Here is a 12,323-nt window from a genome sequence, read left to right as displayed (position 1 = left end):
TTCCTGCTTTGTCAGTGTCCAAGTCCACATGTTTGCAAATTGCTCTAAGTCATTCTTTGCATTTTAATCTCTAGCTGTATATATGTAACAATAATTACCTGCCTCGAGGGACAGGGGATGAAGCAGTCTGCTGAATTTCCTTAAGACTCCATAACTTTCCCGCTAAAAATCCCAGGATGGCAAGACAGTGGGTTGGAGGATCCATATTACTTTAGTTAGAGGTATCATTTAGAATGGAATGGAGTGGAACGGAATAGTTCAGCTGGAAGGGTTCTTCTGAGTTTCCCCCCAAAACACCTATTTCTCTCCCTTGACCAATGGGTACTGCTTAGATACAAGGAGCTGAGCTCAGCCAAACCCCTCACCCTGCTGATGTCCCATTGCAGGTTGGACATGTCAGTGCCTCTGTGCCAGCTGAGTCCAGACTCAATTCTCAGGCTGCTTGGGGCCTCCGTGAGCCTGTTCTCTGCAGGAGGAGAAATGAGCTCCTATGGGTCAGGGGATAAATGAGTGGATGCCTTTATCCAGCAGGGAGGAATGTGACTGGGTGCTCTGTGTCTATGCAGACCTACCCCTGGCTGAGGAACACCCAACACTAACACCAGCCCAGGTGAACCAGAACACACTGAGCTCCTCTGCAGTGCTGATCTGCAGGAAGCTCCGGAAGGAGCCAGTTCTTCACATCACTTTCCATGAGTGTTTGGAAAAGAAAAATGAAGAGTTTATCTTGATCTCTTAATCCACCAGGTTTCTTTTCTCTTTCCTTTCTCTACTTTTGCATGCCTGGTAATTATAATTCATAGCACCTGCTCACTTTGAAACACCTTGGACTCCCTTTGCCTGGCACAGGAACAGACACAGTGCCCATCTGCTTTAGGTAAATGCTCACAAACCACAAAGTCGTTAATTAGACTGACACACGACTCTTCCAGCACACACACGGTATGCTGGTACTGCCCCAAACATCCTGCCAGGGGATCACAGCGGGATCAGAGCATGACGTGAGGCCTTGGCATCCCTCTCAGGGCTCACAGCATTGCCATCAGCTGTGCATGTTACTTCTAATCCTCCCCACGGGCTCCCCAATGTGCTTCCTTGATAAAGCAAGCCTCCCCCAATGCCTGGTAGGAAGCTTGATTTCCAGTCAGTCCGGGTCTCTCCCTGTCCCACAGTGGCATCCAGCTCTGTGCCCTTTATTCAGTCTCATCCCTTGAATTTCCTGGTTAGTCCTACAAACAGAGCTAAGCTCAAAACTGTTGTTCTCAACTCCCAAGAGAAGAGCTGAATATTCAGAACTCCATTTCTCGTGTAAATAAGGTACATACTTTCCCTTCAGAGATCCCACCTGAATCCCAGAATGATGAACATGGACATGAAATATCTGAAAGAACAAGAACCAGCACACAGTCCCTTTCTGTCCAGCAGAGCTGTCTGTTCCACCCCACTCCTGCTGGCTCCCATTTTCACCTCCCTGTTCCGCTGCCCGTTCTGCCCAGCTGAGTCTCCAGCTTGCAATGCAGATAGTTAATATTCCATGAAATACCACACAGGTCTGGTAACCCAGGAGCTGTCATGGTGCAGCATGAGGCCACTTCCGTTCAGAATGGAAACAAATAGACCCTGGGCAATAAGGAGCACACTGGGCCTCAGATAGCCCAACCAGTTCTGCTCAGAAACTGCACTGTGGAGTCTTATGGGTGTTCCAGGCTGGCTAACATTTTGGCAACAAATACACAGGAGTCTCATAAACGTGTGGAAAATGACTCAGATATTAGAAAAATAATAATAATAATAAAAAGATCTCTCTAACACAGACCTTTCTACTGGAGGTTCTTGGCCTGAGTTTAGGCAGAGAAGTCACGACAGCACAGTGACATCCAAGCAAAGCACCTCAGCTCTGTACCTGCCTAAAGACACAGAGACTGTCCACACTGCTTTTCACATTGGGTATCCTCCATCTCAGTGGAGCACTGCCCTGTTAGAATGGAGTAAGAAGGAAAAGCATCTCTATTTCAAGTGTGAACTAGAAGAACTGCAGCCCTGAGAACAATGCCTTCCCCTGGGGGAGCAGCACAGGATGGACACCAGTAGGTCATGCTTGCAGCAGTGTGTGGCGCAGGGGTGGGGCAAACCTCTGCAATACACATTGCTTTGTGTGCAGAAATGTCCCCCCCCCATCAGAGTTGTGCCTCCCAGACGTGCTGGGCTCTCACCAGTCCAGCTGTGGGCCCTTCACTGTGCTCAGATGTCCTCAGGGAAGTGGAGAAAGTGCAAAGTGTCTTTTTATTTGCACACACCAATTACACTTCCACGTGTCCCCTTCTTGGGCAAACTGTGTGTTTCAGTGCTGTGTGATTTTTGGTTGAGTGCAGCAGCACAGTTACTTTAAATGAGTAAAGAGCATCATCACAGCTTCAGCTTCGTGCTTGAATAACTACAAGTGTTTTAAGGTGCTTCCCACCCTGGCAATATGGCCATTTGTGTGGGTAAGACTCTGGTGCTGACAGCTGCTCCTCCTCTGTGTGCCCATCAGGTCCCTGCCCCACTGTGGTCTGCAGTGATGAGGACGGTGCCCCTCCTGGGTGGACATTTTTCAGCATTCCTTGAAAAGTGCATTGGCTCCGGTGGCCTTTTCGTCACTATGCACACATGGGGAGCTGTAATTTCAACATCCTTTACCACAACAGTGTTCCTTCCATGAAAACCACCCTCCCTTCAATGCTAAGTGACAGTAATCTTTGCTTTAATTGGAAAAGAAAAGGAAGAAGGGACAGAACATCCTCGACAAAGGAACTAATGACTCAAGTGCTGGGAAGTCCTGCCCCCAAGGGACTGCACAGCTTGCAGCATTGATTCTTAATGACTTACAGAGACTGGAGGTTTGGAAGATCTCTCAGTGCCTCTGCAGGGATGCGACTCAGCTGATTGTTCTGCAGCATCCTATAATTAGAAGAAAAAAAAAAAAAAAAAAAAAAAAGGAAAACTTTATAAAGAATACAAAAGTTTTTTTTCTGACTAAATGGCAGAAGTTACTTCTTATTTCTGAAGCTGTCCCGGACCCTGGGCAGGAAGCTGGGGGGGCGTTGACAAGCAGCGTGCTGGTCAGCTGGGCTCTTAGGCATCAGCCAAAGCTGGCCCTGGGTGTCAGGTCCTGGAGGGGTTCTGGTGCTGCAATGGGTGGGTGTGAAGTAAAGGGACCTTTTCAGCACACAAGTGCTACCAGTGGAGGATTTGAGGTGCACTAGGATGGGCTTTCTGGGACTGCACACCCTGTGTGGAGCAGCACTGAAGTTAGTTCACAGTAACGACGGTGAACTGAGCTGTCCCACATTTGTACTTGGGTAGAGCATCCTTCTTCCAGCATCAGTGCTGATTACCTCTGCAGGGTGTATGGAAATGAGTCTGTGGGTTGGTCCCATTCTATTTCTGAGGTAGCTCTCCCTGCCCTCCTGGAGCACCACCCATAAGTTTTCAGGTTTTGCCATCACTGTATCTCTGCACAGGGCCATGTTTTGTCCTGAACGTACCCACACACCTCCAGCAGAGCTGGGACACCACGGACACACCATGGGGGAAAGGCAGTCCCACCATGGCAGCTGGGCACAGTGCCTACAGAAAGGGATGTTTCCCATAGCTGAGGTTTCTGTTTCCAAAACCTTCAAGGAGTGGCTGAAGATGACATGAAAACCGAATTAGTGCTTCAGGGGCTGTCGTAATTACTACCAGTGTCAAAGGGACAGAGCAAGGCCTCAGCAATGGGGCAGCCCAAAGAGCACTGGTGCAAGAAAGGCTGAGAGTGACAGCTCTGCTGCAGGAAACTGAGACATCCGTCATGAAAGGAAAGCTGGAAAAAAGGCATTTGTAGACAGGATCTTGTTAAAAAGGAAGCTGTAGAGAAACACAGACCACACAACTCCTATTACATCTCTAGAAGAGAATGGGAACTTTCTACATGCACCAGAGAAAGAACAGCGATGCATGCAGCACTCAGTGCTGGCTTGTCAAAAATCTGTTGTGCCAAAGCAATCCAGATGCTTTCTACAGTCACAGCCATCACCTTCCACGTCTTCAGCTTTATTTTAGTAGATGTTTGATTCTGGCATGCAGTCCTGCTCTTACCAGCAGAGAAGACAAGTTTGATGCAGCACAAAAAGGCAGCAAGGATGTCATACACAGAGTGATAAATGGTTCTCTCTCAAAGGAAGGACATCTCAGGGCCTGGAGGGTCCACCCTGGAGCTGACATTGACTGGGAGGATGGCTGCACACCCACAAGGGGAGGTGAGGTTGCTCTGATTGGGGTCAGCATAAATCACAGTGCTCCAGAGGGCTGTGTTTTAATTTCAGAAATGGAAGGATTATTTACTGGGAGAGACCGCACCTGAACAACCAGAAAAATGGTCCCATCACACCAGGATCCTTGCAAAGAGAGTCTCGGCAGACTCCCAGCCCTCAGAGATACAGGTCTGTGCATGATCCAGTGTCCCCATCTTGGGAGGCCAAAGTGATTCAGCCAGCACAGTCAAAGGGCTGGTATTGCTTAAAGCAACTGTGCCTGGAGCTTGTGTATCAGGCTTAAAGACACTCCAACCTCGGCGTGTTCCTCTTCCCTCCCCATGGGAGCATCTCCCTTGGATATGGCACCATTCCCATGGTCTATTCTGCTCAAACTTGTGGACGTTAGAGAGGCAGGGCCTATCCAGGGATTCCTCAAGCATTCCAAGCCACCTGCAAACTGACCCTGATGGGACAGCGTGGCCTTTGGGTGATGTTTTTGATGTGTCTTCACAAACCAAGCCAGCCGGTGCCTGTTCTGCACCACCCGAAAGGCAGAGACTGCAGCTCAGGGTGGGACGTGGCCAGTGTGACCAATGGGGAAGGGTCCAGCAAGCCAGGAGAGGGGGTTTGTGCAGAGCGAGGCCACTCATGTCATGCTCACTCCACTGTACAAGCTGATGGAGAGCAAACCTGGTGGGTGGTGGCTGCAGGCAGGGTGGGAGCATGGGGTCAGCACGCTTGTGCAGGCAGGTGCTGGGCAGTGCTCACACCGTGTCTGTGTGGGCATGCTATGGGCAGTGCTGGGTCTGTGTGCTCCCGTGGGCCAGTTAAGGCTTGCTGTGGAATGGAGCAATGGGGTGGGCCATCCGCAGCTGGCTGGCTGCTGGGGTGCCAGCTCTGCAGCCAAGAAGATGCACCCAGGCGTTCTGCCTTCCACGTTTCAGGGTGAGGCAGGCTTGGGTTGTGCTTGGAATCTTTCCCTGTGAAGTTTGGTGTGGGATCCCTGCTTTGCTTCTGAGTGCTGCTGATCCTACAGCACCTTCAGCCAGGAAAACAAGAAGGCTGGTGACCCCCTCTGTGCAGCAGGGGGATACTCTAGTGAGGGTGGGATGCGGTGTGAAGCCATGGCAGCACAAGATCAGCCATGTGGACAATTAGGACCTGTGCTTGATGGCTGATGAAGGTCAGCTGGGAGGTGAGGGTCTGGTTGGCTCATGAGGAGCTCTGGAAGGACGGGACAGTTTCCATTTTTCCAGATTTTCTGGATTAAGAACATATTCTGATGCCCTGGAAGGCTCCAAGAATGGGGGAGCACAGACTGAGGAGACAGTTTAGGAGATAAGTAGCTTGGCAAAGGACAGAAGCAGCCAATGGAGCTGAGTTCTAATGATGCTGGCCCTGAAGCATGGATCTTGGACTTCACGGGGAGGGTCAGAGTTGGCTGTGCTGCAGAGCAGAGCCCTGGGAGAGGTTCATTCACAAAGTCCTTTTGCAAAACGTTCCCATCAGTTAAACAGTCTGCTGAACATCACTGCCAGCCTGTGCTCAGCTAAGGGAGCCAAGGAGGACACATCTCACCTCGCTTTGGTTCGGGGCAGGCACAGGGCTCAGTGCATGGAGATCTTTGGCACATTCCTCTGTGTCATGGTGGTTTTTAGGTAGCAAAGTGCCTGGCTTTTCACTTGCTGTCTTCCAGGTCTCCTCACACCTGCTTCCCTGGCTGTACCCCATATGGTTTCTGCACAGGCCTATCTTTATGGACACTTTCCAGGTGGTTTCTGTGCACTGGAGCAGCCGGAGGAGGCAAAGCCAAGAAGCTGGTCCTGCTTCCAGAAGCTCTGGGATTCACTCTGAGGGCAGGGAGAGGACCATCTGCACGGGCAGGTTTGGGAAGGAATTCCCAGGGTGTTTCCCATCCATTTTTAAACAGAAGTTAATTCTCTGGAAAGACCGGGAAAGCACCAGGCCCCTTAACAGCCCAAGAGTTTACTTGTGGGCATGCACATGACTGCAACGAGCTCTAAGGCTACACTGCATTAAAATTAATTACCATCCCCATCTCCTTGGGGGACACCCTTGTCACCACAGGCAATAGGTCTGAGCCAGTGAGTCAGCTCCAAACAGCTGCAGGCTGCAGCTGGGTGCACTGCCATGCACTGCCTGGCACACCTGGGCCAACCCGTGACAGTGTGCACATCCACTGAGGTGCTCTGTCCTGAATTCCCCTGGTGCCATCTCCTCCAAAGCCTGCTAGTCCTGCCATTCAGGTATGCAGAAGTGTTTCCTTCCTCACTGCAGCACTGTTTGTCCTTAAAGGATCGCTTCCATCCCCATTCACCTTTCTCTGAGGGCAGGTGACCTCAGTTGCCTCTTTGTCCCTTTACTTTGTCCATCTTGCTGTAGGTCTCTGGCATCTCCCCCAGCCCCATTTTCAGCTGCCCAGCCCCAGCTCTGTGCAGTCAGTTATCCCAGCAGCGCATCCTGGAGCCTTTGCTGGCTGTCAGATGGAGCCTGGCATCTCCAGGGGAACAGCCTGACAGGTGACTCATCCTCCCCACATCCACTTCTCCTTTGGTTTCCCATGGAAGCAGCTTGGTTAGGAATCTGCATGATGCCTCAGCCCTTTTGAAAGTAAGGAGACAGGCCGTTCCTCTCTGTTCCTCGCTTTTAATACCTCATATCCTGGCATTTCTCTGATCTCTCCTGCCTTTTCAGATTCCCTCTCCAGATACCTCCTTCAAGATGTGTGGTTTGTTGTTGGAGATTAAAGTGCAGAGAAAAGCACATGATTGCAGGAGTGGTTCTACTGGTCCCAAGGGAGCAAGGATGTGATCTGGATGGGGAGCAGTGAGGAAGCAGCTTGAGCCACCACACCCTGCCCATCCATGCAGGATATGGATGCAGCTGGGCTGTCTGATGCTCCCCAGCTCAGAGCACACACTGTGCCATGCAGGCACACCAACTTACAGAGCTCCAGCACCTGGTTACACCCCCCAGATCACCATCACAGTGACAAAAATATGAACGAAGGTGAATGCTGTTTCTGGAGGCAGCAGGGACTCACTGGCTGGAGTGAACTCATAACTGCATACACCAGTGTCCACAGCAATTAGAGCAGGAGAACATGGCAGCCTGACACACACTGCAAACCTGGGCAGGAATGACTTGAGGCTATGGAAATTGAAGGGCTGGCAGTGCCCTTCTTTTTGGAAGCATGAACTCCTCTCAATGAGACATTCTCTGTGAGCATCAACCCTTCCTTCCTTATCGCGGAGCTGGGTTAGTCCTCTGCAAACCTCCATGGGAAGTGGGGTGGCATGAACATAGGGCAGCCCTGCAGCCAGAGGGGTTGGTATAGCAGCCCAGTGGCTGCTCTGTGTCACGGGGCACAGCCCAGCTGAGAGCAGGACACACTGTCAGAAGCAGAAGTCTTGGGCTCAGCTCTATCTCCAGCCCTTCTGCCCTCTCCTTGCACTGGGGCCACTCACAGAGCTGTCCCTGAGCGCACGCAGGCATCACACAGAGGCAGCACTCTGCTCTCATTACTGCAACCTGTGGGAGCTGTGCTCTTACATTCTGCATCAGTAGTTCCCCGGACCTGACACAAATAGAAATTGATCAAAAGCGGCTTTAAAAGCTCCTGAGTTCCTGAAGTAGAAAGTTCCTCTTGTTGAAATTGGGTGGGAGAGCTGCGGTTTTTCCTCAGTTCCTTTGATTTGTTGCCTAATGCAGGGGATGGATAAATCTCTAAGCCCTGAGATTTAGGGCAGGATTCATACTTTACATCTTCAGAAGACATAGTAAACAGCCCTATGCTCTCTAATCCCGGAGCAGGTTCATACCTGCTCACTCTGTATAAACTGGACCGGCTACAACAATTTCACATTGCGGCTGAGTTCAAAACATCCCTTTGGGGATGAAATGTTTATTGCAGGAGATTTTTAAGATGGTTCCTGAAAGAGTGGAAGAGGGACTCCCAGATGAGCACCCTGCACAGACCTGAGGGACTGCCACAGGGATGCCATAAGGTGTGTGACTCCGTGAGCAGTGAGACTGCCCTGGGCTGTGGAACCATTCCCTGGAGGAGGAACTTGTTGGTGGCCTTCATCCTGAGGGTGGGAGCAGTCCCAGCCCTCCCCCAGCAGACAGGTGGAGGTGGGGTGGTCACTCTGATGTGCATTACCTGGGGTTGGCAGTTCTCATGCACAGCCCCGATGGCTGCGGAGTTTCCAGGACCTGACTGTATGGGTTCACATCACCCCAAGGGACAATTACCTCGGGGGATTTGGAGAGTTTTAACCAAAAGGGGAACTTCTGCAGATTCTCCTGCAGTGCATTTCCACAAGCACAAGTGAGGAAGCAGTGCTGGGGATGTGTGGTGGTCCTTGGGGTGGGTGCAGCTCCTCAGTCACCCAGGGGCATGTCAGCCATGCGTGTTCAGCAACTGGCATTGCAACACCTGGTAAAGTACCATCCTGTGAGCCCCAGTGCATGGCCAGTGCCTGGCACAGGGTGCTGCAGGGTAGGGATGGTGGGATGGTGGTGACTGTGAAGAGGGGAATTAATTACTTACAGAATCTTCAGGCTGTAGAGGCCAGAGAAAGCTTCCCCTGGGATACTGGAGATTTGGTTTCCAGAGAGGCGCCTGCAGTGAAAAGAAGAGCCAGTAATGCATCAGCATCCTTGTAATGACAGCCCCTTGTCTGCAGGCACTTAACAACTGATGCATTTTGCTGCAGCCTCCCTGGGGAGAATTCAGCAACACCTGCAAGCTGTGCTGCACACCTGGTGTGTGACCCCTCCATACAGCCCGTTCCCAAAGCCAGGACAGAAGGAAAAGGGGTTCTGCAGTGAAGGCAAAGATAGGGGCAGTGTGGCCTGGGGAAGAGACTAATGTGAAGAGGTGGGAAAGGCAGCCAGAGTGCAAAGCAGCCTCACAAATTAGAGTAGGACCACCAGGCTGACAGCACAAAGAGCAGGGGACAGAGGTCAGAAGTGAAACTGGCTCAGTGACCTGATCCTTAATCCCAAATTGCGATGGTGTTTGTGCTTTCCTTTCTGATCCCCATGTGCTCAGACGGGGGTCTAGGCTGGACTTCCCACACTAAGAAACTCACTGTGGTCCACATGATTTGAACTGCAATATCGCATCCCCCACGTGAGACAGCGAACATCATTTGTCATCAGGCCATTCTTTCAGTCTCTCAGAAACTCCAAAGCAGACCCAAGAGGCTGGCACGGATACTAGGAAACACGCTGTATTATTCATGTAACATCGACAAAGCCTGTTTCCTTTCAGATGTTTTGGCTGTGAAGAAGACAAGTGCTGAGGATGAGCAGCATAATCCGGGCTGGAAGCAGAGCACGTTGCAATGAGGATTGCAAGAGGTCATGGAGAGGATCTGAGCCTTTGGAGGCGTCACGCTCCCCGTGGCAGAGCAGGCTCGTTGGGTGCCCAGGCTCTTTCCTTCCCTGTCTCTCCCCTCGGGAATCCAGAGAAAATTACTCCCGTAATTAGGCCTCTGACAGCATAAACAGCACAGGGTCGTCCCTTTAATGTGTGTTGAGCAGGTTGCAACCTGCCTCCTTGCAGCATGCAAGCTGCCTGGCAGGCTGGGCTATTTGTCACTTGGGGGCTGTGATTTGGGGTAATTGCTTCTTTTGATTGCTGATTTCCACATGGGAGGGAGTGTTGTCCGGGAGACAGAGTGCTCGCCTGAAGGGGAGGTGTTCCTGCACGGATCCTCAGCCTGCTGCAGGCAGCTGTCCCAGCTCCTCTATGGGGACTGTCTGTCCTTGGAGCTCCTGTCCCCCCTTGCTGCAGGACTCCGGTGTGTCAGTGTGTGCCTCCTGACTTGTTTCCTGGCTGCTGTGAGCCCTCGTATTGATGCTCCTGGGTATGGTCAGGTGGTTGCAGGACTTATTCCTGCTTGCTGGATCCTGAAATGGAGCTGAGACCTCCAGGACTAGCAGGACAGGAGCGTGGAGCTTGTGGCTCTTGGCTTGGAGCAGGGTGGCAGGGACACATGCTTGGCCAGCCTGCAGCATCTCCATACCATGAGAAAACAGAACTTGAAGGAAAAAGAGGAAAAAGAGACCTGTGGGAGGTCTCAGTGGGTGCTGCCCGCGGGCTAATCTAGAGGCAGAGCATCCCCAGCTTCAGGAAAGGCAGCCATGTTCCTGCTGCTGCTACCTCTGTCCTTGGCTCTGCCCCTTGGGGACTGTGCCATTTCCCAACTCACCTCCGGCCTCCAGATCTTCTCTCCTCTATTTTTGCCTTCTTCCCAATGCCAGGTATCCAGGTGTCCCAGACAAGGGAGCTGTGCCATTTCTCTGAACGTAGATTAGGTATGTGTTGGTCTTTTGGGTGATGCTGTCCAGCAGGAGGAACGGCAACTGGAAAGAAATGTCTGCTTCCATATCATCAGTTCTTGGGTCAGTCCGTGTGAGCTCCAAGACACAGCAGGCTCTGTGTGTGACCCTTCCTCTGTTTGTTGTCACCTGGCAGTCTCCCTACTGCTTGGTTCCTTCTGTCCCTCTCACTCTCTGACTGCCCTCAGATCTCCCACTCCCTCCCTGGCAGGGAGGCACCCACTGAACACACCTCCAGAAGCAAAATTCAATAGGAAATGCACTGAAATGATAATTTCCTTCCTATTTAAAAGGGAACAATAACATTTGAAGTGATGCTGCCAGTGTGACTTCCCTTGAGACAGCTCTTCATTTGCATCAGAGGCCCAAAGCAAAACAGCTCCACAAGAAAGGACCAAGAAGCAGAACTTCTTTGTGCCCCAAGCACACAGGGGATGGGGAGCTGCTGTTGTAGCCATGAACATCTGACCAACAGCACAGCTCCAAGCCTGCTCAGGTCTCTCTTTAGGATAGGCAGTCTTTATTCACCTGCATTTCCTTCTGTCCCACAGCTTATAAGGTGAGATAGATTGACAAGAAGGGAAAACTGCATTTAAAATGACTGATGGAAGAGGGAGAGAAGGGGCAAGTGGAAGATGAGTGGGAGCCAGAGTTGGCTGGCTGTCTTTGGAAAGCTTGCATGTTTGGTGGATTTTAGATTCTGTTCCCCTCCTTCTCCCCCTCCAGTGATTTCTGGGAACATTCCTCCAGGCTTTGATCTGCATTCCCAATACACTCCAAGTTGGAACAAACTCATGGTTTACCACTTCATGGTTGCTGTAGTTCAGTTACCACAGGCTCCCACCCCCTCCTGTATCTTGGGCTTCTTGGTCATGCTACAACTTCCATTGCACGCCCAAGGGCTGTTTGTTGGGCATGATTGCTCATGTCATGCACTCAGACAACATGATGATGCCCTTATCGTTCACATTAGGAGGCAGGAACATTGCCCATTGGCAGGACAGGACAAACACACATGTCCATATCCCAGTGGAATTTCCCCCTTGCCAGATCATTACTGATCATGTCAGCCTTCCTCTTTGATCTCCTGCTCTGGTTCATTTTCAAGCACTAATATTGTCAAGGCAGAGTCTGTTCCCTGATAAACCCTCTGCACTCCTGTCTAAACAGTGTCATCATGTCAAGATTGTGCCATCCCCCAGGTGCATGGGGGACCAAGGGTTCCATGCTGTGCTTGAGTTTGTTCTCATGCTGGTGCAAAGCAGGAATTAAGCCAATTAAGTCATGCAAGTGAAAACATGGTACATTTGAGGAAAGAGTCAGCCTTGGACTCTCCCTTCCCACGCAGGAATCTGCAGCTGATCCTACTGCGGTATCACCTGGAGGTGTCTCCAACATGGTCTTACTGCTTTACTCCATCCCCGAGGAGAAGACTCTGCAGGCCTGTTTCTAATGCAGCTACCCAAGCCCCCACCAAATGCCTGTTCCAACTCGATAGATTGATGGCATTCGTTTCTTTTGTTTATGGTCCTCCAGCCAGTTTTCAACCCACACGAATGTTCGTACGCGAGATAGTTTGGATTCATTTGCCAAGGAAGATTTAGTAAGACAATTCCTTATTGAACAACCCAATACAGGATGCTGACTACCTTCATTTTGTCCCCTTATGTCAAG

At 51.1% G+C, this 12,323-nt stretch overlaps 1 protein-coding gene across 2 annotated transcripts in view; it reads right to left on the bottom strand.

Moving 5' to 3' along the window:
- LGR6 (leucine rich repeat containing G protein-coupled receptor 6) overlaps positions 1-12,323 on the bottom strand; it is a 72,761-nt gene that overhangs the window by 31,971 nt on the left and 28,467 nt on the right. For both annotated transcript variants that reach the window (XM_032449289.2, XM_085526726.1), the window contains exons 3-4: positions 8,851-8,922; positions 2,869-2,940 (exon numbers count right to left, since the gene is read on the bottom strand). In XM_032449289.2, the coding sequence (XP_032305180.2) occupies positions 2,869-2,940; positions 8,851-8,922 (144 nt within the window). The remainder of the gene's footprint in view (positions 1-2,868; positions 2,941-8,850; positions 8,923-12,323) is intronic.

Source organism: Coturnix japonica, chromosome 38 (assembly GCF_054131305.1).
Source record: "Coturnix japonica strain WE chromosome 38, WE-NBRP24, whole genome shotgun sequence".
Lineage (NCBI taxonomy): Eukaryota > Metazoa > Chordata > Aves > Galliformes > Phasianidae > Coturnix > Coturnix japonica.
The sequence above is the reverse complement of the archived record's forward strand: the minus strand, read 5'-3'. Positions and strand labels throughout refer to the sequence as shown.